The sequence below is a fragment of the Watersipora subatra genome, chromosome 3, assembly GCF_963576615.1.
Source record: "Watersipora subatra chromosome 3, tzWatSuba1.1, whole genome shotgun sequence".
Lineage (NCBI taxonomy): Eukaryota > Metazoa > Bryozoa > Gymnolaemata > Cheilostomatida > Watersiporidae > Watersipora > Watersipora subatra.
In genome coordinates, this window is record NC_088710.1 from 74,824,384 (window position 1) to 74,849,666 (window position 25,283).

Below are 25,283 nucleotides of genomic sequence, written 5' to 3' on the forward strand. Positions count from 1 at the left end.
ATAGTATTTAGAGAATACTAGAGAACAGATAGTTTTATAGTATGGAGAGAATACTGGAGTACAGACAGTCTTATAGTATGTAGAGAATACTACAGAACAGATAGTCTTATAGTATGTAGAGAATATAAGAGTACAGACAGTCTTATAGTATGTAGAGAATACTAGAGAACAGATAGTCTTATAGTATGTAGAGAATACTAGAGAACAGATAGTCTTATAGTATGTAGAGAATATAAGAGTACAGACAGTCTTATAGTATGTAGAGAATACTAGAGAACAGATAGTCTTATAGTATGTAGAGAATACTAGAGAACAGATAGTCTTATAGTATGTAGAGAATACTAGAGAACAGATAGTCTTATAGTATGTAGAGATTACTAGAGAACAGATAGTCTTATAGTATGTAGAGAATACTAGAGAACAGATAGTTTTATAGTATGTAGAGAATACTAGAGAACAGATAGTCTTATAGGATGTAGAGAATACTGGAGTACAGACAGTCTTATAGTATGTAGAGAATACTGGAGTACAGACAGTCTTATAGTATGTAAAGAATATTAGAGAATAGACAGTCTTATAGTATTTAGAGAATACTAGAGAACAGATAGTTTTATAGTATGGAGAGAATACTGGAGTACAGACAGTCTTATAGTATGTAGAGAATACTACAGAACAGATAGTCTTATAGTATGTAGAGAATATAAGAGTACAGACAGTCTTATAGTATGTAGAGAATACTAGAGAACAGATAGTCTTATAGGATGTAGAGAATACTGGAGTACAGACAGTCTTATAGTATGTAGAGAATACTGGAGTACAGACAGTCTTATAGTATGTAAAGAATATTAGAGAATAGACAGTCTTATAGTATTTAGAGAATACTAGAGAACAGATAGTCTTATAGTATGGAGAGAATACTGGAGTACAGACAGTCTTATAGTATGTAGAGAATACTAGAGAACAGATAGTCTTATAGTATGTAGAGAATATAAGAGTACAGACAGTCTTATAGTATGTAGAGAATACTAGAGAACAGATAGTCTTATAGTATGTAGAGAATACTAGAGAACAGATAGTCTTATAGTATGTAGAGAATACTAGAGAACAGATAGTCTTATAGTATGTAGAGAATACTAGAGAACAGATAGTTTTATAGTATGTAGAGAATACTAGAGAACAGATAGTCTTATAGTATGTAGAGAATACTAGAGAACAGATAGTCTTATAGTATGTAGAAAATATTAGAGAATAGATAGTCTTATAGTATGTAGAGAATACTAGAGAACAGATAGTCTTATAGTATGTAGAGAATACTAGAGAACAGATAGTCTTATAGTATGTAGAGAATACTAGAGAACAGATAGTCTTACAGTATGTAGAGAATACTAGAGAACAAATAATTTAAAGTGGGTAAAGACCGCTAGAGAAAAAACAACTTTATACCTGAATAATAGAGAATGCTGACTTACAGTGTGTAGAGAATGCCCGCCAGGTCTCCATTGCACAGCCCCATGCGCTCTGTCGCTATCCTTCACAATTATGGCCCTCTGCAGCTCCACTCCCAGCAAGGCCCCACCTCTCACCTCTATCAGACTGAATGTGTACCGCTGGCTGACCTAATCACAATGCGATAGTCAATTTTTAATAGTGAATAACCGGCACGTATCTAATGCATATATCCCACATGATCGGTCTTGATAATATTTAGGGTGATGACATTTCCATATTTATCAAATAGTCGGTTAAATAGAGAAACCTTACTTATGATGGCCTACTTTTCTCCTCACTCACCTCCGGTATGCTATCATCAAGGACCTGCAGAGCAATCGTGGTAGTATCAGCTCCATCTGCGAAAAGAATCGTGCCTGAGAGGGGAGCTAAACCATTTTGAGTAGAACCACTTGTGGATACATTGAAGTCAACCTCAATCTAGAAAAGAAAATAAGTTAACTGTAACAGACATCGGTTACAATATGCTGAAAAAACAAGTAGACGTTTGAGTTGATCGCAGAGTACTAAATATTAAGGAAGTGAACTACCTTATAACTTCAAGCAGCACCACTGCACTTCTGAGTCGTAGTGCGTGAAATACAATTTCTGTTCTTTACGTAGTGCCGTACTTTTATACGTATAAAACATACACTGTATTGAAGCATACACTGTATTGAAACATACACTGTATTGAAACATACACTGTATTGAAACATACACTGTATTGAAACATACACTGTATTGAAACATACACTGTATTGAAACATACACTGTATTGAAACATACACTGTATTGAAACATACACTGTATTGAAACATATACTGTATTGAAACATACACTGTATTGAAACATACACTGTATTGAAACATACACTGTATTGAAACATATACTGTATTGAAACATACACTGTATTGAAACATACACTGTATTGAAACATACACTGTATTGAAACATACACTGTATTGAAACATACACTGTATTGAAACATACACTGTATTGAAACATACACTGTATTGAAACATACACTGTATTGAAACATATACTGTATTGAAACATATACTGTATTGAAACATACACTGTATTGAAACATACACTGTATTGAAACATACACTGTATTGAAACATACACTGTATTGAAACATACACTGTATTGAAACATACACTGTATTGAAACATACACTGTATTGAAACATACACTGTATTGAAACATATACTGTATTGAAACATATACTGTATTGAAACATACACTGTATTGAAACATACACTGTATTGAAACATACACTGTATTGAAACATACACTGTATTGAAACATATACTGTATTGAAACATACACTGTATTGAAACATACACTGTATTGAAACATATACTGTATTGAAAGGATTGTTTCCACATCTGAGTGAAATGAAAAAGAGTTTTAACAAAGTAGAATAAAACTGTAAGGTTATTGTGCAAAGTGGTCAGTAACTTGCATTACCTGGCCAAATAAACCTCCGTCTCTTTTCAAAGTCAGGTTTAGAAAAGGTTGAGACTGGTCCTCATCTATGTACACAGGGTTGTCTTCACTCGTATCGAGAGACACAACTCCATTGTGGTCATCATTGGCAAATATAATAATAGTTGCGATACTGGGATACACCAACAGCGAATCAACATCTGATGTTGAGAGAGTAACAGTAAATTCTTCAGCTAACTCAGGTATCTCATCCGGCTTAATCTAGAAACAAACAAAAGCTTTAGAACATATTCTCATACCGTGCTCAGAAGTGGTACATTTGCATGTTCATACTGAATGTGGTACAGTAATACTTCAACTTACGAGTGCTCCAACGTACGAGAAACTTGAGATACGAGCCAGCTTTTAAGCAAGTTTTAGCACTAACACACGAGTCATGTTTGAGATACGAGCACTTGAGTCAGTTGCCAAGTATGCCGGAGGTGTTTTATGAGAACAGCATCACTCTGTATTTTTCAACTGCTCAGGTTATACTTTTGTATCGTGTTTTTTTTGTGCGCGATTTTCAGTGCAGAATTATGTGAATTAAAAGTACTGTGCGTTGACCGAAGGTTTGCCAGTAAAATGAAAAATAATGCAAAGAAAAAGCGAATGATAACAGTTAATATTAAACGGGAAATTATTGAAAAATATGCGAAATGTGTATGCGTGATTGAGCTAGCTCGGCAATATGACAGAAATACATTCATAATTATCAAACAGAAGGATTATATTCAGGGCATTTAGTTCGCAAAAGGACTAACCATAGTTTCTAAGCGGTGCAGCGATCTTCACGACCGTTGGTGGCATTGGACAAACAACTGGCCGGTGACAGTGTAACTGAAACGATGCAATGTGAAAAGGCCGGCGCTATCTATCCAAACTGTTTAATAGACATTCGGACAAGCTGGCTAGTAGTCGTGCATTAACCATTTGTGACGACACCTGTGTTCGTCCTAATCGCAACATGTTGCAAGGGCGACAAAGGCAAACGTCCTTAGATAGGTTTATCTTAAAACGGCCGGCTAGTCGTGAGAGCGAAAAATTTCTCGCTAACCAGCGAGAAACTTCAAACTATGAACGTCGAAGAAATTTTAATTACGTTTAGTTGAAAATGAAAGTTTGCTTTTAGGTTTGCTTCTAAGTTTGTCTTTTAACACTTTGATAAAATCCAAATTTATCAAAGTCAAATGTTGTAACGAAGGATAACTTATATCTCCCTCCCTGGCAAATGCGAGTGTTAACTGCTATTGTATGTATTTAATTTTACATTTTAATTAATCACATTTCCTTGCATTATTTTTTATTTGTTGCTTTTTGAAAGCATGTAGTACGTAAGAACAATAACCAACATGTTCTTTCTGTTACAATATCTTGTTTTGAGTGTTTTATTTGTTTTTCTAGAGTAAGGAAACCAATCAATGTATATTTAATTGTTCTATATATAAATAAATTGCACCAACATGCGAGTAAATTGACATACGAGCTCAGTCTCGGAACGCATTAAGCTCGTAAGTTGAAGTATGACTGTAAACATACTTACCACTACACTAATGTTCATGAGGCTTTCATTCGCAGCAAATACAATAGTGCCGTTGTCTAGCAAAAAGTCGACAGATGAGGTTGCACTGCCACTAGATACTATATAATCCACAAAAAGTTTCGTGTCCACAGGTCCTGTCACTTCCCCTCCAACTACTTCCTGTCCACGCAGCACCTGTAGCTGTAGTTCTGTCTGTGTATCTCCCTCAAATGTATAATACACTTCCTATAAGAATTGCAATGATAACATTTAGTCAGAGTGAAAGTAAAATTTTCAACGACAGTCAGTCGGTCGGTCCAATAATCAAACACTAATTCACCAATAAATCATCAACTAGTCTGTACCTTTACAGTCCTAGTCAATTAGTCTATACCTTCACAGCCCTAGTCAACTAGTTTATACCTTCACAGCCCTAGTCAACTAGTCTACCTCCACAGCCATAATTTATAGCTTTAGAGTCCTTTCAATAAATGAAAAACATTTAAGTAATATCCTGAGATCAACTAATTTAGGTTAAACTAGCTTCTTGACTTTATTATGTTTACTTGTGTAAATAATAAAATATATGATGAGTTTATTACAATATATGCTCATGTAGAATGGTTATATATCAATATATGCTCATGTAGAATGGTTATATATCAATATATACTCACGTAGAATGGTTATATATCAATATATACTCATGTAGAATGGTTATATATCAACATATACTCATGTAGAATGGTTATATATCAAGATATGCTCATAAATATTTGCAAAGTGCATGTAAATCACACATACATACATATATAACATATATATATAACATATATATATATATATATATATATATATATATATATATATATATATATATATATATATATATATATAACATATTGAAATGTATTCTTCTTAGAACTAAAATCAGAGTGCTCAACATAGGATGGAGCAGTATAAATTAGAAAATCAAATAGTTCACTTATCTTTCAGCTACTGACAGTTTCCTGCTAGTGCATTCTTCAGGCTGTAGACTTCAGTTGAAGTCTACAGCCTGAAGAATGCACTAGCAGGAAACTGTCAGTAGCTGAAAGATAAGTGAACTATTTGATTTTCTAATTTATATATATATAACATATAGATATATATACATATAACATATATATATGTATAGCATATGTATATAACTATATAACATATATATATATATTATATATATACAGCTAGTATATACCTATATATATACACATATTAGCTGCCTAACAGGGATATCAAGGAGAAAGACAACTCAGAAATCCAAGGATTTGTCAAAAACAGCTACTACCTCCGTCACGTCAGCAGCAGAGGTGAAGGCCAGGCAAGCCAATTGCTATAATTAAGCAGGATAAAGAGCACCTTGTTAGACTTCATGTAATGGTCACTCTAGTATCCATAGAATACGGCCTCTACTACTGGCTCCTATCATTTATAGAAAATCATTGCTCAGCAGCCGACACAACCCTTTATGGAACTGACTAGCTGACAGATAGTAGCATAATATCAGAGATATTTAGGGTGAAAGTTTTTGAATAAGTGACAAAACATTTTTAGATATTTATGTGTTATGACACTGTGTCCAAATATGTTAACAGCCATGATTAAGAATAATGAAGTTTAACTTTCTTTCAGCAGTTATCCTCTCACGTTAGCAAATTGAATTAAAACAACTCTGAAATCTCATTGCGTATCAACATCACAATAAATTGAATTAACTATGGTTAAACAATTGTTTAAAAAGAGTGACTATATCAATTAATATAATTTATGTAGCAATGCTATTCCAATAAATGTTCATGCTGTGAATGATAATATAGTGGCTTATAGTTGTATATGAATATGTAAATAATACCCACATAACTGTGTGCAGGAAATAGCTATGAGAATCATAGGTAAGACATACATGAAGCATCTATCTTAATGACAGCCCTTGTTTATGACTCATACTCATGGTTAGTCTTTCATACAAAGTGTCTGCAACAGCGCAGGAGTCTTTTGCAGGTTATCGTATTTAGTTGACTATCTCTCCTATGTAATCGAATAATACAGGTAGCTGAGCCTTGTATTGGTGAGATCACAAACTGATAGATTAGGATACAAACAGCTACTGAGATCTGGTGAGGCTGTACAAACTATATAAACAACTATGGGATCAATATCAGACAAAACTGACTTCAATGAATACAAATATTCATCCAAGCAGTTCCTCTATATAATGACCAACATTTATTGATCTCTACATCACTTTCCCTTGTTTTAGTAATGGTTCATTAATAATTAGGTAAGATCAGACTTCTTTGTCGCTAGAAAGTGTATCAACGAAAAACCATTGTTTTAACAGTTGAAATTGGTATTACTTATAGAAGTGAGGGAATGCTATCTTGAGCAGAAGACAGAAGTATTAAAAGCTATGAATGGTCTCACAGGAAGTTCATTACTCAAATATGGGCCATAAACCGGGAATGTTGGGGAGTTGAAGGGGAACAGCCCTCAATGCTTTAACCCCAATTACAAAGGAACATCATAAAGACACTTACGTACTATATATGTACATACAAAGGTACTTAATTGTGTATCACATGTTACCTTACATGATCTGAGTTGTGATATTTTACACATCCGTATGGTGTAAGTGTATACTAGTGTATACCAATAGTACATTCGAGTTATGATATTCTACCCACACACAAATGCACGCACACATGTATGATCTAAGAGTATACAAGTGTTTCCCAATATCAAGTATATGTCGTGATATTTACTCATACATATGATTTAAGCGAGTGCGCTAGTGTATTCCTATAAATATCATATTTCACACTGTGTTGGCAAAATAAACTGCTTTGAGCGCATGGTAATAAAAAGGTAACCTCAGATGAGAAGAGACAAAGGTCTGTACAACAGCAGCAATTGTATGTATAATGCTCTAACGATCACATCACAAAACTACCTGGGTAAAGCGTAGGGCAGCATCGTTCTTGAGGACAGTGAGTTGCCTTGTAACAAGACCCAATGCAGCTTGTGGGTGGTCCAGCGTCAACTTCATTGTGTAAGTTTTGTCGTTCTCAGGAATTCTGTCTTGCACTGCAGTCGCACGTACTCTTTGCAGAGTCTCCATAGCCCCAAACTCAATGCTACCATTGTTACTAATGTGAATATCATTAGTACCACCTTCCACCGTAACTCTAACGCTGACACTATAGAAGGCACCTGCAGCTCTGGAAATATTTAACTGAATGGTCTCGCCTTCTAGAATCACCAATCTGCCAGCCTCCTGAACAAGACAATACACTTTTTGTACTAGGTGTAGAGAAATGAAGTAGAGAGTGTGGAGTAGAGAGTGTAGAGTAGAGAGTGTAGAGTATAGAGTAGAGAGTGTAGAGAGCGTAGAGTAGAGAGCGTAGAGTAGAGAGCGTAGAGTTGAGAGTGTAGAGTAGAGAGTGTAGAATATAGAATGTAGAGTAGAGAGTGTAGAGTAGAGAGTGTAGAGTAGAGAGTGTAGAGTAGAGAGTGTAGAGTAGAGAGTGTAGAGTAGAGAGTGTAGAGTAGAGAGTGTAGAGTAGAGAGTGTAGAGTAGAGAGTGTAGAGTAGAGAGTGTCGAGTAGAGAGTGTGGAGTAGAGAGTGTAGAGTAGAGAGTGTAGAGTAGGGAGTGTAGAGTAGAGAGCGTAGAGTAGAGTGTGTAGAGTAGAGAGTGTAGAGTAGAGAGTAGAGAGCACAGAGTAAAGAGTGTAAAATAGAGAGCACAGAAGAGAGATATTTCATTGCTCAAAGAAGTTAGCTACCTGAAAACTAAATATTCCTGCAGCAAAGTCACTGGCAGCAACAGTAAGAACAGCTGAGTCTTGACTTCCTATTATAACGGCTGTCGATGTGGACATGAGGTAAATTTCAAATTCCTCTGCCGGTTCTGGAAGGTCGTCATCAATGGTTGCAAATATGACTTGAGATGTTAAAGCAGTTGGCTGAAAAACAGCAACCTGACTAGCTCCTCTAAAATCGTCAGTGCCATTCTAAAAGCATATTATAGATGTAGATGCATTAGGATCTGTTCCTTAAAGTGCAGTTGCGTAGGTAAGCAGGTCAATATGCATTTCTTAACAAACATCCTATGTGACATTGCGCTTCACTAATAAAAATAAAAAGTCAAACATCTAATGTTTATTTTTTGGAATATCAACTTTTACTTGAAATCAGTAGTAGAATTTTGGATTTCTATTACTTACTCTATGTTTACATAAAGCCATTTATACGTACCTGTAGAACCACAATTACGGTCTGTTGCACTACATCTGTAGAATTCCGTTGAACAGTAATAACAACCAAATCCCCTTCCTTTACTAAATATGACGCTGACTCGAAACTGTACAGTATTTGTGTATTACCGACAGCTAATGCTACCAGAACCACCAGACTTGCATTCCAAACTCTGTATTTCATAGCCATCTAGAAATGTACCATTTACTAATTATGCTACAAATACTTTATCGGCGCAACCAGATATTGACTCCAAATTAAAAATAATAGTACACCAGCTATAATATCCATGAAGCCTTAGCTTTAATTTATAGTATGAAGAAAGTTAAAGGGCCAACAGTATCACAACAACACTAAAAAATATGTCATCCACTTGCACAACAGTGGAACCATTAACAGATTCTGGTAGCCTCTCACACAGAACCACAAGAAAACGATTTGGTTTTTATTGGTAAGGTTTCTAGCATTGAGTACAAAGAACTGCTATTTCATATAATTGCCTCAGATAAAGTTGATCGCAATAGCATTTATGTTGCGTTCACAACTAATTTGCACTATGTATCATATAAATATACAGCCTTATTTTCACTCTCGCCTGCACTGAACACCTTTATATCTGCACCCAATGACCTACTCATAGTCAAATGATAGCCAATAAACTTGTTACATTAGATGTCATGATGTCCAAATATAAAGACTTTCATGAATTTATAAATTTAACTAGTTTAACTACTAGTAATATTTAACTAGTAAGTTTGTGTTAACTTGAGAACCAAAACTTGCTAAACTAAACGGAGCAATGACCTTGACGCTTGACAACTCATATGTTCAATTTTAAATGTTATGTTATGTTTTTAAGTAATGCTGAATATGTGTGTAGAGCATTGAAGTCTAGTTTTCATATGAAGACTATGCAATAAATGAATTAAAACAAAAATGACAACTAATAAAATACAACGGTGTATTTTATTATTAAGTGGATGATTGCACGCAGTTTTCTAGCTACTATTAAAAATATTCAGGTGTTATTTACTTTAATTGAGGACCTACCAAACGCAGAATAATTTTCTGTAATAGATAACCATAGATATATATACCATAGGTATATATATCTATGTAGATAACACTGAATGACAACTTCTACCTAAGAGACTACAATACCCTTTAGCAGCAAATCTTGTTATGGCAGTTCAGTAGTAGTATAGCAAGAATATGTAAAATAAATCTCTTACACACTGTGATGGTGAACATACAACCGAGGGCACTGTGATGCAGCATTCATTTACAGAATTTTAATCATAAAGTAAGGCCTTTTATTTGAAAATAAATCTTTTTGCCTCAACAACTTGCACTCAGAAATGACAAAAACAAAAGTTACAGCCAAATTTTACAGTTATTTCTATAAGCCGATTGGCAGTGTATAATAACCATAGATTTTAGAAAAAGACTTGTCCTATCTAGATTGAATGATAAAAAATAAAACACTCTTGTCGTGTAATTTGCACATGATACAGAAGCTTCCTACAAAAAGAATGATAAATAAAATTTCCTTTTTATGATCACTAAACCAACAAGACCAACTACTTGACTACTACAGTTAACATAAAAAGCCAATGAATATTTTTAAATTGTCAACGTTAAACCAACAGTTAGTGTTAAACAGATTCTTCGTTTAAAAGCTTGAGAAATTTAGGTCATAAGAGTAAGTTGTGTCATTGTTACCAGACAAGATTTTCACTCAATACAGTTTTTAGTTTAGTTAGCCCTAATACAAAAATATTTATACTGGTTGCGTTGATGATTTAGTAGTTACGGCATTAAAAAAATTAATCAGTAGGCACTTGGTTTGGTAAAACTCCGTATTCTAACAAAATTACGTTAGTTACCAAATAGAAACAGTAAAGTAATAAGCATATGATGTCAAAGTAATATTTACCTTTATGAAAAAGTAGTCTTTATTCTCCGCAATATTTTGAGCTGAAAAAACCCATCGAATAGTACTTTTTCATAACGTTTATTGAAAATAATGGAACGGTTGAGAAGGACGCTTTTTTCAATGCCAGCAATTAGCTCGCAATGCCGCGTGTGCATTAGTCCGACTTTTGAAATCGCACAAGCAACATATTGCGTGACGATTATTCACACTAGGAATTCGGTTTGTGTGCTTCACTTTTTCGGGAGTACTCGATCTCACAGTTGAACTCCTCATTGGCTCATTAATTATTAAGATCGTAACGGGTCTTATAAAAAGAGTCGTTTCTCGCGTGTCATGCCAAGTTGGCCTGACTATAGAACTATTTTAATGGTAATATAAAACAATATATCATTTTTCAAAAGGCATTCAATTATCTAATAATATTGTGTGTATTTAAATTTTTTACTAGATGATAATGCAGATTTCTATTTCGTAGACAGAAAGGGGTAATTATCGTATAATTCAAGTCCTAGTTTATCGCGTCTTCAAATTGGTTATGCAAAGGGTGTTGTCGGTGTTATTCTCAATCGATAAACATGCTTTAATGTATGCTGGACTAGTGGTACTTTTTTCTTAGTAACACATATGCTGGCATCGAAGTTAAATTTGTCGGTAGTTTGTATGGCTGCTTAAACTGGTACCTTGTTCAATAAAGCTTCTTCGTCCAGAGTGGTTATAGCAATCTCAGCCATGCTGCTTTTGTACAGTGGGTTTGAGTTTTTTATTCTGGAAGTATTTGTTTCTTTTGGCTACTGATATGTCTCCTAGATATTTTAAATTCGTAGCAACATGGATCGTGAATTATATGGTAACAGATTCACGAAATGAGTAGATAGATAGCCTATATGCCATCTGATGGGATTTTTGTAACTAAATATATGTTAGTTGATGGGTTTCTGTAACTAGGTGTATGCTATCTAATGGACTCATGTAACTAAGGTCTGTTGTGCCTTTGACATAATAATGTTATGTATTTCTAACAGACGTGAAAATGTATTTGTCTTTGCCATCAATATATACACAACAAATGGATTTTAACAATTTTTGTTGTGGAAATTGGTGTCTCGAGTCTTATTTCAGTTGCTACATTTTAGGTGTGAACTGTATTTGCAGACATGTTACTATTTTTCCACCTACAAATCCAACTATTTCCAAAGTCAATACTCTGTTATTCAGGGTTAGTTGTGAATTGTGAGTTGCTGCAGTAACAATTTTGTACACACTGTTAATGCTGTCTTTAGCTGGTCCGCTTATGGTCACCTCAGACACCAGATCTCAGGCAATCCACAAATTTAGTAAAATCTTTCATTGGGCACCCTACATAATTGACAAGAGTTGTCCATATAATTGCTAATAAACTATTCATCTCATGAATCTGTAGATTGTAGGTTAGTACGCTTTCGACTGATACATACATGTACAAAAATAAAAGGTCGGGCAGCATTGCTATTTCCACAGTTTGTTACACACTGCCCAATCCAACTGATTCAAATTGTTTGTTTTGGCAGTCTAAAATTGGCACCCTAGTGCCGCTGAAGCATTAAAAACAGCTCTATAATTTTCAGTTATATAAGTAGGTTTGCACTGAGCTTATTTTTTATTCCAGTGTTATATCAGTGCAAACTCTTTTCCTAGTGAGTTTTTACTGAGGTCAAGTGTATAGCATTACCTATAACATAAAATATGTTGTATTTGTATCCAAATGAAAGTTTTGAACAAAAAAGAAATACAGAATTGGACGCTGGTTGATAAAAACGATTTTATTTACCAAAGGCATGTACAATTTGTCGTACATGAAGTGATCCAGGGGAAATCGTCGTTCATCTGGCCCGCTCAGTTCTATTAAGCATTTCAATGTGAACCGGCTTCCTTTTCAGTGACTCGTGTAACAAGGGTGAAAGCACTCATGTACTGTAGACACCCTGTTCTGGTAATGTTTACGTTATAGGGATTTTATGTCTGGGGTCTATGGGATTAGGGAAATACATGTAAATTGTCTTACCCGTTCTAAGATCTTCCCAAGCTCGCCCCTATGGCCCTTCAAAAAGGAAAAAAGCTAGACTTAACTTTTTAATTCTTTTTAATTTTAATTACTTAGTTTAAGGTCCAATACAGTAATTAATGATTACAGTAATTTTACGATAAGTTCAGGGGCCACACATTTTCAATGTCAGGTTCCATCAATTCCTTTTCTAGACAGCAGGTTCTATGCGGAAAAAATAAATATTTTATATGTTTAAAATAAAGTAAAACAAAAATATATCTTTTCTATAATAATGTTGTCATCTATCCATACATCAACTCGTCACCAGGGTTAGAGGTTGAATAAAAAATAGCTTTCGACGAAACTCCCAACTCATGGTGTTCAGTTTTCTAGACTGACACTGTAACACTTGGACCTGTCAGCCACCTGGGAGTTTTTCTAAATACTTGCGCAGCTACTTATTCTTTGTTTTATCGGCATGACTGACAATTTCTCATGGCACTCTCAACTGCCAGAGCGCTAGTACTCTGTATATATAATAGAGATATCACTATACATTGTTTTTCTCATAAGTGTGGCAGGAGAGAAAACAATATTTCTGAGGCTATCCACAAGATTTTTGTAATTCAATTCGAATTTGGGAACTTGCTCCGACTCGACACTTCACGTTATATGGAATTTTTTCATAGTGCGAAGCAAATATTGTACATAAACTTTGTTTTAAGTGGAGTTTACATTATATGAAGTTTACATTATAAGAGTATTTACTGTACTTGAGTTATAAGTAGGTCGATATTATTGTTACTTGTACCCTGGAGTCCGGTGCGCTGTGAGAGATTGTCAGGTGTAATAACTAACTGAACAATGATCCTGAAATTTGGTAGTGCGTTGGTATACAAAACCGAAGGTCGCGAGTTCGAATCCCGCTTGAAGATATATTTTCCTAAACTCTAAGCGTGGTTTCAGACGGGCAGACATACACGGCTCTTATTATAGTAACAATTTTATTCTTTTTATTCCTAAAACAGGGAGGGATTAGTAAAAGATACCAGTTTAGCAGATATTATAAAAAGACCACGGCGATTATGTAATATCATTGATTAGCTAATACGTCATGAAATAGTCAGCATCTAATAATATGACATCAATTTGTGGTAGTCACAAAGTTTGCCATTGGTTTGCAGGATGACGGCTAATGCGGGGAAATGAAACTATCATAGTATTTGGTATGGAGCAGGATGTTGTAATAACACCAGAAGAACAAGTCTTTAATGGCAATGTTCGAGAGTGGATAGTAAGTATGGCCAATGTGTTGTAGTAGCTGTAGAGCAATGCTAGATGTTGACAAAGGTAGGACACTGTCAAGAATAGATGTTAGTAAAGCTTGGTCACGTGTTTGACATTGCTAAGGAGGTTTAGATCAGGGTGTTGTCAGGGATTAGAGGGAGAGCAGTATCAGTGGTAAACAGTGAACAGTAAAAATATAGCCATAAACCGGCATCCCATAAGCAATGATCAACAAAATTTGAATTATCACAATGGCATCGATACAATTTGAAAGATTGATCTTGTCGAAAAAAACGTTGTTCATTTAAAAAAGTTGGCCCTGAAAATGCCGTTAATGTCACAAAGCAATAACCATGGCCGAACTTGGTGATGCTTTCAAAATTTTGGTCTAGACAAGTTCTCGGTCTAATTTGAAGTTTTTTTCATGTGTCCTGTTCACCATGGAAGTCTGTGAATAATGAAATCCCTTAGATCTGATTTTCTTACTGATCGAGTTGAGCATTATTTTCGCACAAAATTTTGAGATGACTTGAATGCAAGCAAAACATCTCTCACATCAAGAATGCAAGTAAAACATCTCTCACACCAGGAATGCAAGTAGAACATCTCTCGCACCAAGAAAGCAAGTAAAACATCTCTCACACCAATAATGCAAGTAGAACATCTCTCACACCAAGAAAGCAAGTAAAACATCTCTCACACCAAGAATGCAAGGAGAACATCTCTCACACCAAGAAAGCAAGTAAAACATCTCTCACACCAAGAATGCAAGTAAAACATCACTCATACCAAGAATACAGGTGGTTTTTGCATGTCGTAAATATTTAATCTCTGATGGAATATTGAAAGCACTTTTACCACATCCAGTAGCATTGGTAGAGCTGGTACCAACATAGTCCTAATGTGCTAAGCTACTCCTTACACCCTATAAACCTTAGCTTCACCTTTTATTAACGTAATTGAAACTTATTTAAATATTTCAAGTTTTCCTGTAAAGCACATTGATAAGCAAGCAGCTAAGAAGTTAGCAATGATCTAATCAGAGGCTAGCAAACAAGTTTTGAAGAGGAAACACGAACAGCTTGCACATTCAACTACCCGTTTCCAGTGATCTTTAAAGGTTGACTTGCAACAAAATTCACATTACAGTTATTTGGTATCAAACGATTCACCATGTCTTACTCTGTTGTGTTGTGTTGTAGATGCCAAATATGTGGAAATGTGATTACAAGCTCGTAAAAGCTCAAAAACGAAAAGCGGCCGTAGATTGGAATCTCTTTATTTCGATGACGTAACCACGAAATTTGGTTATCGTCTTGTCACGTATGTTCTCACGTGAATTGAAAGGCCAATACAAAGCTCAATATAAAACTTATCGTAGTACTAGTTTATGACAAACACTTCGGGTTTTACCGAAGACCCGTATCAAATATAGATGCTCGCTACTTTACAGTTTTGTTTCGGCATTATTCAATCGTCAAGTCGTTCTCTGATCATGTGACCCAATACTTCGCAAATAATTTTTGCAGCACTTTTTGATTATCACAAGTGACCAACAGGCTCATCATGATTATCAGACAATGATATGTACTCCTTCGAGCTAAGGTTAAAAAGTTTAACGATTTTTTATGGTAAATTATAAGATATCAGTGCTAAAAGTGACAGCATTACAATGACGATAAAAAAGACGCGTAAGAACAATAGACATAGTTTTATTGAATGCGTGAAGTATATTTGTGAAAATATTTCAATGAATAAGGTTGCAAGAAAGTGTAAACAGAAACCATCTCTCACAACTACATCACATTCGAGCCGTTTTGGAAAGGGAATCCAAACTACGGCGGTCTCATGTGGCTGCGATTTTCTGTTCGTTTTTGAGCTTTCAAGAGCTTGCAATCACCTTTCCACATATTTTGCACCTACAACACAACATAGTAAGACATGGCGAATCTTTTCATATCAATTAACGGTAATGTGAATTTTGTTGCAAGTCAACCTTTAAAGAAGGTACAACTGCGGCAAGTCTACATTTTTGCGAACATGGTTGAGGTAAGAGAGACAATTTGACTTTACCCCAAGGTAAATTCCTCAGAAAATGATAGTTCAGCAAACTCGCACGTGACTAGTAATGCAGGTTGGTGATGACTAGTAATGCAGGTCGGTGATGACTAGTAATGCAGGTCGGTAATGACTAGTAATGCAGGTCGGTGATGACTAGTAATGCAGGTCGGTGATGACTAGTAATGCAGGTCGGTGATGACTAGTAATGCAGGTCGGTGATGATTAGTAATGCAGGTCGGTGATGACTAGTAATGCAGGTCGGTGATGACTAGTAATGCAGGTCGGTGATGACTAGTAATGCAGGTCGGGGATGACTCGTAATGCAGGTCGGTGATGACTAGTAATGCAGGTCGGTGATGACTAGTAATGCAGGTCGGTGATGACTAGTAATGCAGGTCGGTGATGACTAGTAATGCAGGTCGGTGATGACTAGTAATGCAGGTCGGTGATGACTAGTAATGCAGGTCGGTGATGACTAGTAATGCAGGTCGGTGATGACTAGTAATGCAGGTCGGGGATGACTAGTAATGCAGGTCGGTGATGACTAGTAATGCAGGTCGGTGATGACTAGGAATGCAGGTCGGTGATGACTAGTAATGCAGGTCGGTGATGACTAGTAATGCAGGTCGGTGATGACTAGTAATGCAGGTAAGTGACAAACAAAGTTTAGTCGTTACCGCTATGTATCTGACTTTCTACTTGACAGACTAAAAGTATAAAGTTCTAGTAAACCCATTATTACTGAGTTGTTTTTAGCTAATCGAAGCTTTGGATAATTTAGTTTAAGGTAGGGCTTCTGTTGAAAAAAAACATGTAACCTCTATTATAATTATGGGTAGGTTGTTGTTTCAACCAATGCTTCGATATATCACTCTCTATCGATACAAGCAATATTATATCACTATTGTGTTAAATTTAAATTTAACAGCTAAATTTAACATTTGTTGAATTTTTTTCTATTAAACTTACATAGTTAAACGTTACAAAAACAGCACATGTAAATTCCTATAATTTTAGCCGCACTAAATATATCAAAACAAACGCTTTTGGTTATATACGCTTACATAAATTATGTGTACCCATTAATTAAAATGGGTAGTTGTCAACATTCTAACAGTTAATCTGCGCATAAAGCAGGTCAAGGGAGATAAATCTAGAATTGGTTTGTGCCTATTCCAAGCATGGCTAAGTGCTGCAACGTGGTACTGCCAACTGTGTCTGTGAGTTCAGCTCATAGCTTTAATTACTGAATGCACTGTATGAATGTATTTATGCCTATAAAAGCTTTACATCTGATGAAACCAAATGATGCATTAGATTTAGATGTTTTGTATAACAATGTTTATTCTCAGATGATGTTCAAAAGCTAAACCGTTGAGTAGTTATCTTGTTAACAGGACCACAGTCTAGTTAGATGACTTTATAGATCTATAGAATAGAGGGCATCACTATGATGCTCTCTTTTCTATAGTATATGATATAATACCTGATATATTCTGATATAATATAAAAATGATATAATACCTGATATATTCTTATATAATATAAAGATAATATAATACCTGATATATTCTGATATACTATAGAAATGATATAATACTATAGATCATACACTCAGGGCCTAATCATTTGAGTAGTTACATTCAAAGCTATAGGTTTAGATGTGTTGCTGGTGGATTCTAGAAACAGCGCTGCTGTAGTATGCAATCAGCTGATGTTCTGTTTTATCAATTTCTTATACACGCTTCTCTCTTCCCGTGATTATCTGCTGTACTTTCAACTTTGCTTGGTCCAAAGGTTAACCTTAGGCGTAATTTGTAGAATGTGTGTGACAGGGTCAGTGTCAAGTATTGTAATCACAATCTTGTGTAATGAATGACTCCATACGCTACACCCTGGGTCTCCATCATTACAGTTACGCTGCAAATTTACAGCTAAAATGGCAGATTGTCGTAGATGGCATTAGCCAGTGTCTCTCAGTAACACACTGTATTGTCACTTTCCATACTTGTCACTTGGTTCATTGATGTTCTAGCAGAGTTCTCATTAGCCTCCATATGCTTGGCACTTAATTGTGCTGCCTATGTTTTTATCACGGCAGTATTTGTGGTGCAGCAGCAATATTCAGACTAATTATTGTTTGTCTCACTCCGCAACTCAGTTATGAGGCAGCGCAGTTATTTCATTACTTGTAGCTTAGCGCTTAGGAATAAGACACCTGTCACCTCTTGTCATCTCTTTTAGATAACCATGATCCTTTCTGTACTTCTCGGAGGTTTCGCATTTCTTCTGCTCAGTCACTACAGGAAAAGGCGGGACAGGGAAGAGCTTTGTGGAGGTATTATTGACTACTAGGACTTGATGTGTTTGCGTAGCTAATGCTTCCAAGTGTGGCAGTGTGATATGTTTAGCTAGTATCAGCGTTCGACTGTAACATCAGGCTTGAGGCATGTTGTGTCACAGGTTAAAACATCATAAGATCAGTTGGAATGCTGGTGACTATCAGCTTGCAGAAAAGCTAGTACTGTTAGCTAGTACTAGTAACTGTTCATTATTCTTGCTTAGTCTGTTGAGCCCCTCTAGTCAACTAAATAATAAACACTTGATAGGTCTTATGGGAACTTATACTAAAGATTTATAGCGATTGTACCGCCAACTCTTTAAATGTCAAAATATCTCTCATGGACTGGAGTATACGACAGCCATTCGTGTAGCTCCACACGTATCTACATACTTTGTGTCATCCTTTACATGCTGCTTGCAGTGATGCGACTGACAGCAGTCACCCACAATCCAATCTAATAAAATCTTTTTGGAATGTACCCAATGCTTTCGTTTATCATGGCCTTAAAACATTACAATATTTGTAAGGATCTCAAGCTACGATGTATTATTAATACTACAAGCTATTAATGGTACATCGCCCGTATGTACCTATAGTATATATCGTCAACAGCCCCTATTGACTCAGTTATCATACACTATCATCCACTCCAACCAAGGTAACAATTCTCATAATTCTCTACTTATCCGAAAACTAGAGGGTAAGTGAACGGAATTCGAGCACCTTATGTGTGCTCAATCACATTCCCCCTACGCTTGGGGAATCTGTAAACAAGCATAGCTTAAAGCCTGCTATTATAGCGAAGTAATTGGTGACCAGCATCACCTCTCGCTGACCTACAATAGCCCCCTACCACGGCTGAAAGGATAACACTCCATACGATACTCATCACGACTTGCAGCTGCAGAGCAGTGGATGTTTGATTGATATGTTTTGGCCAACCCTCCTCTCAGCTATTTCTGAGCTGACTGATTTGGTTTGCTTCATGCGCTGTGAGCTGTTGAGTTATCTATAAATGAGCTCTGGCTATTTGCTAACCATCTAGTGGCAAATGGTAGAGGAGATAGCCATGTGTTTACATTTAATCAGCTGTTACAATTACTGCAATGGCTTTAGAGTGTGGCTTTCAGCCAACTATTCCCTGTACTGTGGTGATAAAACTTGTACTCTTCATCTCTCTCCGCTTGTTTACAGGTGATAGAGAAGATGAATGTGTTTATAGAATCTCGTAAGTATGCCTCCGTATCTTCCCATCTTCCCATAGCGCAGCTGATTTGGAGATCCCTATACGAGTTTAAGCCTGGGAGCCAGAAGGCTGCTATGATTTGTGCAGCTGATAGTTTCTATAATAGAGCTGTTGCATTTTCAAACCTTGGAAGTCTGGCTTCGATGACTGCCTCATTTAGTACTTCTTTCTTCCTAGCAGTTTTCTTTGCCTGTCTCAGGTTGCTGAGTTTGTTTTTCATCTCATTGTATGAGCTTAGCTCTCACTTTGCCATCTCTTGGCAGCACTCATGTTTAGTCCTAAAGCTATGTGTAATTCAATGTCATGGTTCGTTTCATTGCGCATTCGGTCAATGCTGACCAATAACTTTCAAGTTATTGAACAAGTTATTGTGAACAGTTATTTTTAACTTTACAAGGGGTAAATTTTTACATATCTCAATCTTTTGGTCGGCTAACAAAGACTTTTACTTCTGCACACGAGGCAGGCTGTTTGTCTCAGCGTTTATGAGTTAGGATGCTAGACAAAAGAGCGTGTCAATGTTTAGCCACCAGATACGCTTCTTGACATAACTAGCTAGATGGTAACCCTTGTTATGTCTCATTTCGTATATCGTTTTAGAGTGGCCATGTGTACATTCTCTCTCGCCTCCTCATTCGCCGCCATCCTATTACTGCCAGGTTCTGTCATTGGCAATGAAGTTATTCACCTGCATTCAGACAACTATTACTTCAAGTGGCTCACCAACTCCCTCGTCCAAGGTATGTTGTCAGTTCACATCACCCGACTTTCCTCAACCAGCATCAACTTGACATCAACAGAAAGGGCCCTCTCTATCACTCTGAGCCCTTCTAGCAATGAAGCGCATACACTCGGCAGGCGGCTCTTGCATGCCCATGTTTTTGCCACTCGGTTTTCTACGCACCCACTATGTTTTAATAATGTATTTGGTTTCTGTACGTTGTACATTGGCAACATATGGCAAACAGGCAAATGAAGTTTCCTGTTTGCCGATCTTTTTTCAATTTGTCATAAAAGCCTTGAGACCACCAACTCATAAGCTGCCTCAGCCTTTGTAGCTCCACCTTAATTCTCTTGCTTAAAGGTTGACTTGCAACAAAATTCACATTACAGTTATTTGGTATCAAAAGATTCACTATGCCTTACTTTGCTGTGTTGTAGGTGCAAAATATGTGGAAATGTGATTACAAGCTTTTAAAAGCTAAAAAACGAACAGTTAATCGCTGCCACATGGGACCGCCGTAGTTTGGAATCTCTTTCCAAAACGGCTCAAATGGGACGTAGTTGTACAAGATGGCTTCTGTTTACATTTTCATGCAACCTCATTTGTCGAAATAGTTTCACAAATATACTTCACGCATTCAATAAAACCATGTCTATTGTTCTTACACGTCTGTTTTATTGTCATTGTAATGCTGTCATTTTCAGCACTGATATCCTAAAAAATTCATTTAAATTTTTAACCTTAGCTCGAAGAAGTACATTGTCTGATAAACATGACGAGCCTGTTGGTCACCTTTGATAATCAAAAAATGCTGCAAAAATTATTCGTGAAGTATGGGTCACATGATCAGATCACGACTAGACGATTAGACCAAGCCGAAACAACACTGTAAAGTAGCAAGCATCTATATTTGATACTGGGTTTTCGGTAGAACCCGAAATGTTGGTCATAAACTAGTGTTACGAGAAGTTTTATATTGAGCCTTTTATTTGCCTTTCAATTCACGTGAGAACATCACATGACAAAACAATAACCAAATATTTAATGACAACGTCAGAGAAATAAACTGATTCCAATCTACGGCAGCTTTTTGTTTTTGAGCTTTTAAGAGCTTGTAATCACATTCCCACATATTTTGCACCTACAACGCAGCAGAGTAGGGCATGGTGAATCTTTTGATACCAAATGACTGTAATGTGAATTTTGTTGCAAGTCAACCTTTAAGTTGTACTGGCTGCCTTCTACCTCTGATATATGTACTTCGATATCATCAGTCCTTTTGGGAGGCTAGCGAGGCTGATCATGTCATTCTCCTTTGCAGGATTGTGGAACAAAGTATTTCTCTGCACCAATTTGTCTCTCTTCATCTTTTTACCTTTTACATATTTATTTATGGAGTCGTCAGGATTCTCAGGTTCTCGACAGGTAAGTAGTATATCTGGACATAGTGGTATATACATCAGGAGTAAGTAGTATAAACCTGTAGATTCTATAGATGGTTCTAGATGTTTTGCTTTTTCGCTTAAGGATGTTGTATTGTTTATATATCTGTATGATTAAAAGATTTACATAAGGATAGATACGTAGGTCACCTTACTCTGTTTGTACAATGTGCCTTTTCCAGTTTCACACTTTTAACAAATCTCTTGTAGCAGTGTTACTAGTCCGTATTTAATCAGTGTTACCAGTCAGTATTTAATCAGTGTTACCAGTCAGTATTTAATCAGTGTTACCAGTCAGTATTTAATCAGTGTTACCAGTCAGTACTTAGCAGTGTTACCAGTCAGTATTGAAGCAGTGTTACAAGTCAGTATTTAAGCAGTGTTACCAGTCAGTATTGAAGCAGTGTTACCAGTCAGTATTGAAGCAGTGTTACCAGTCAGTATTGAAGCAGTGTTACCAGTCAGTATTGAAGCAGTGTTACAAGTCAGTATTGAAGCAGTGTTACCAGTCAGCATTGAAGCAGTGTTACCAGTCAGTATTTAAGCAGTATTACCAGTCAGTATTGAAGCAGTGTTACAAGTCAGTATTGAAGCAGTGTTACAAGTCAGTATTGAAGCAGTGTTACAAGTCAGTATTGAAGCAGTGTTACAAGTCAGTATTGAAGCAGTGTTACCAGTCAGTATTTAAGCAGTGTTACCAGTCAGTAATGAAGCAGTGTTACAAGTCAGTACTGAAGCAGTGTTACAAGTCAGTATTGAAGCAGTGTTACAAGTCAGTATTGAAGCAGTGTTACCAGTCAGTATTGAAGCAGTGTTACCAGTCAGTACTTAAGCAGTGTTACCAGTCAGTATTGAAGCAGTGTTAAATAGGTAGACAAACCTCTTTGTTCATGTGCTGTTTGTTATTACCTTTACTCACATCCATGCTCCAAAGTCCTAGTATGCAATTTTTTGCTATAAACATGTCATACAAACATTGACAAGTTCTAAAAACAAAACAGGTTTTACTCTCTTTTCAACAGAATGGGTGTCTGTTGGATTTACCTTGTGCGCTAATTGTTAGAAAACACTAACAATTATTGAAGTTCAGTTTTGATCAACTTATTCCCAGCTGCAGCGTCAACTTTGTCCTCAAAATTTTTTTTTCTGTTCAAATAACACTGTTTTTGTATTAAACTTTTATGCTTGTGATTTATTAGTATCTGGTGACAGGCTGTGTCCAGTGGCTGTGTCCAGTGGCTGTGTCCAGTGGCTGTGTCCAGTGGCTGTGTCCAGTGGCTGTGTCCAGTGGCTGTGTCCAGTGGCTGTGTCCAGTGGCTGTGTCCAGTGGCTGTGTCCAGTGGCTGTGTCCAGTGGCTGTGTCCAGTGGCTGTGTCCAGTGGCTGTGTCCAGTGGCTGTGTCCAGTGGCTGTGTCCAGTGGCTGTGTCCAGTGGCTGTGTCCAGTGGCTGTGTCCAGTGGCTGTGTCCAGTGGCTGTGTCCAGTGGCTGTGTCCAGTGGCTGTGTCCAGTGGCTGTGTCCAGTGGCTGTGTCCAGTGGCTGTGTCCAGTGGCTGTGTCCAGTGGCTGTGTCCAGTGGCTGTGTCCAGTGGCTGTGTCCAGTGGCTGTGTCCAGTGGCTGTGTCCAGTGGCTGTGTCCAGTGGCTGTGTCCAGTGGCTGTGTCCAGTGGCTGTGTCCAGTGGCTGTGTCCAGTGGCTGTGTCCAGTGGCTGTGTCCAGTGGCTGTGTCCAGTGGCTGTGTCCAGTGGCTGTGTCCAGTGGCTGTGTCCAGTGGCTGTGTCCAGTGGCTGTGTCCAGTGGCTGTGTCCAGTGGCTGTGTCCAGTGGCTGTGTCCAGTGGCTGTGTCCAGTGGCTGTGTCCAGTGGCTGTGTCCAGTGGCTGTGTCCAGTGGCTGTGTCCAGTGGCTGTGTCCAGTGGCTGTGTCCAGTGGCTGTGTCCAGTGGCTGTGTCCAGTGGCTGTGTCCAGTGGCTGTGTCCAGTGGCTGTGTCCAGTGGCTGTGTCCAGTGGCTGTGTCCAGTGGCTGTGTCCAGTGGCTGTGTCCAGTGGCTGTGTCCAGTGGCTGTGTCCAGTGGCTGTGTCCAGTGGCTGTGTCCAGTGGCTGTGTCCAGTGGCTGTGTCCAGTGGCTGTGTCCAGTGGCTGTGTCCAGTGGCTGTGTCCAGTGGCTGTGTCCAGTGGCTGTGTCCAGTGGCTGTGTCCAGTGGCTGTGTCCAGTGGCTGTGTCCAGTGGCTGTGTCCAGTGGCTGTGTCCAGTGGCTGTGTCCAGTGGCTGTGTCCAGTGTCTGTGTCCAGTGTCTGTGTCCAGTGTCTGTGTCCAGTGTCTGTGTCCAGTGTCTGTGTCCAGTGTCTGTGTCCAGTGTCTGTGTCCAGTGTCTGTGTCCAGTGTCTGTGTCCAGTGTCTGTGTCCAGTGTGGGGGCAGGCCAGTCAACTTGTGAATGAGCTGAGGCAATGTCCTCAATGTCCTCAATGGCGCACTCAGCAAAGCCAATCCTTATTACCTACCTTTGTATTTAACAGTAATTTTGCTCTAACAAAGAGATCATTGCCCCTATGTTGCTCCCATGTATTTTACCGACCTCTGATAGGCTCACAACTTATTTCATTCCTGGCCATTCTAGGTCATCTCTATTTCATTGAGGGAGTAATAACTCCTGTATTTGATAAGAACTGGTGTTCATATTTTTAGGGCTTGATGTCGCGTATAAAAGAAACAGTTGTCATGCTGTTTCTGTTGGGGGTACTTGTCAACTGTCTCGCTTGGCTTTTCTCTTCCATGTTTGGGGATGGGCAGCGATTGAGTCAGCAGAATATATCAGGTCTGTCATCATTTCTATATTATTATTATCATTATTATTTCTGTATTATACTAGGATATATCAGATACACTCTCCTTTCTATATTATATCAGAATATATCAGGTATTATATCATCTTTATATTATATCAGAATATATCAGGTATTATATTAATTTTATATTATATCAGAATATATCAGATATTATATCATTTCTATATTATATCAGAATATATCAGATATTATATCATTTCTATATTATATCAGAATATATCAGGTATTATATTATTTCTATAATATATCAGAATATATCAGGTATTATATCATTTCTATATTATATCAGAATATATCAGGTATTATATTATTTCTATATTATATCAGAATATATCAGGTATTATATCATTTCTATATATCAGAATATATCAGGTATTATATTATTTCTATAGTATATCAGAATATATCAGGTATTATATTATTTCTATATTATATCAGAGAATATCAGATATTATATCATTTCTATAGTATATCAGAATATATCAGATATTATATCATTTCTAAATTATATCAGAATATATCAGGTATTATATCATTTCTATGTTATATCAGAATATATCAGGTATTATATTATTTC

At 37.0% G+C, this 25,283-nt stretch overlaps 2 protein-coding genes across 2 annotated transcripts in view; one reads left to right on the top strand and one right to left on the bottom strand.

The window, feature by feature from the left end:
• Nucleotides 1-11,465, bottom strand: part of LOC137390986 (adhesion G-protein coupled receptor V1-like) — a 124,379-nt gene extending 112,914 nt beyond the window's left edge. The window contains exons 1-8 of the mRNA XM_068077300.1: nt 11,415-11,465; nt 8,799-8,987; nt 8,327-8,554; nt 7,494-7,817; nt 4,526-4,750; nt 2,965-3,204; nt 1,792-1,929; nt 1,470-1,616 (exon numbers count right to left, since the gene is read on the bottom strand). Of these exons, the coding sequence (XP_067933401.1) occupies nt 1,470-1,616; nt 1,792-1,929; nt 2,965-3,204; nt 4,526-4,750; nt 7,494-7,817; nt 8,327-8,554; nt 8,799-8,987; nt 11,415-11,465 (1,542 nt within the window). The remainder of the gene's footprint in view (nt 1-1,469; nt 1,617-1,791; nt 1,930-2,964; nt 3,205-4,525; nt 4,751-7,493; nt 7,818-8,326; nt 8,555-8,798; nt 8,988-11,414) is intronic.
• LOC137392255 (protein LMBR1L-like) overlaps nt 10,981-25,283 on the top strand; it is a 28,382-nt gene continuing 14,079 nt past the window's right edge. The window contains exons 1-7 of the mRNA XM_068078920.1: nt 10,981-11,103; nt 13,942-14,051; nt 18,350-18,443; nt 19,644-19,677; nt 20,296-20,435; nt 21,741-21,844; nt 24,546-24,675. Of these exons, the coding sequence (XP_067935021.1) occupies nt 13,953-14,051; nt 18,350-18,443; nt 19,644-19,677; nt 20,296-20,435; nt 21,741-21,844; nt 24,546-24,675 (601 nt within the window). The 5' untranslated portion in view covers nt 10,981-11,103; nt 13,942-13,952. The remainder of the gene's footprint in view (nt 11,104-13,941; nt 14,052-18,349; nt 18,444-19,643; nt 19,678-20,295; nt 20,436-21,740; nt 21,845-24,545; nt 24,676-25,283) is intronic.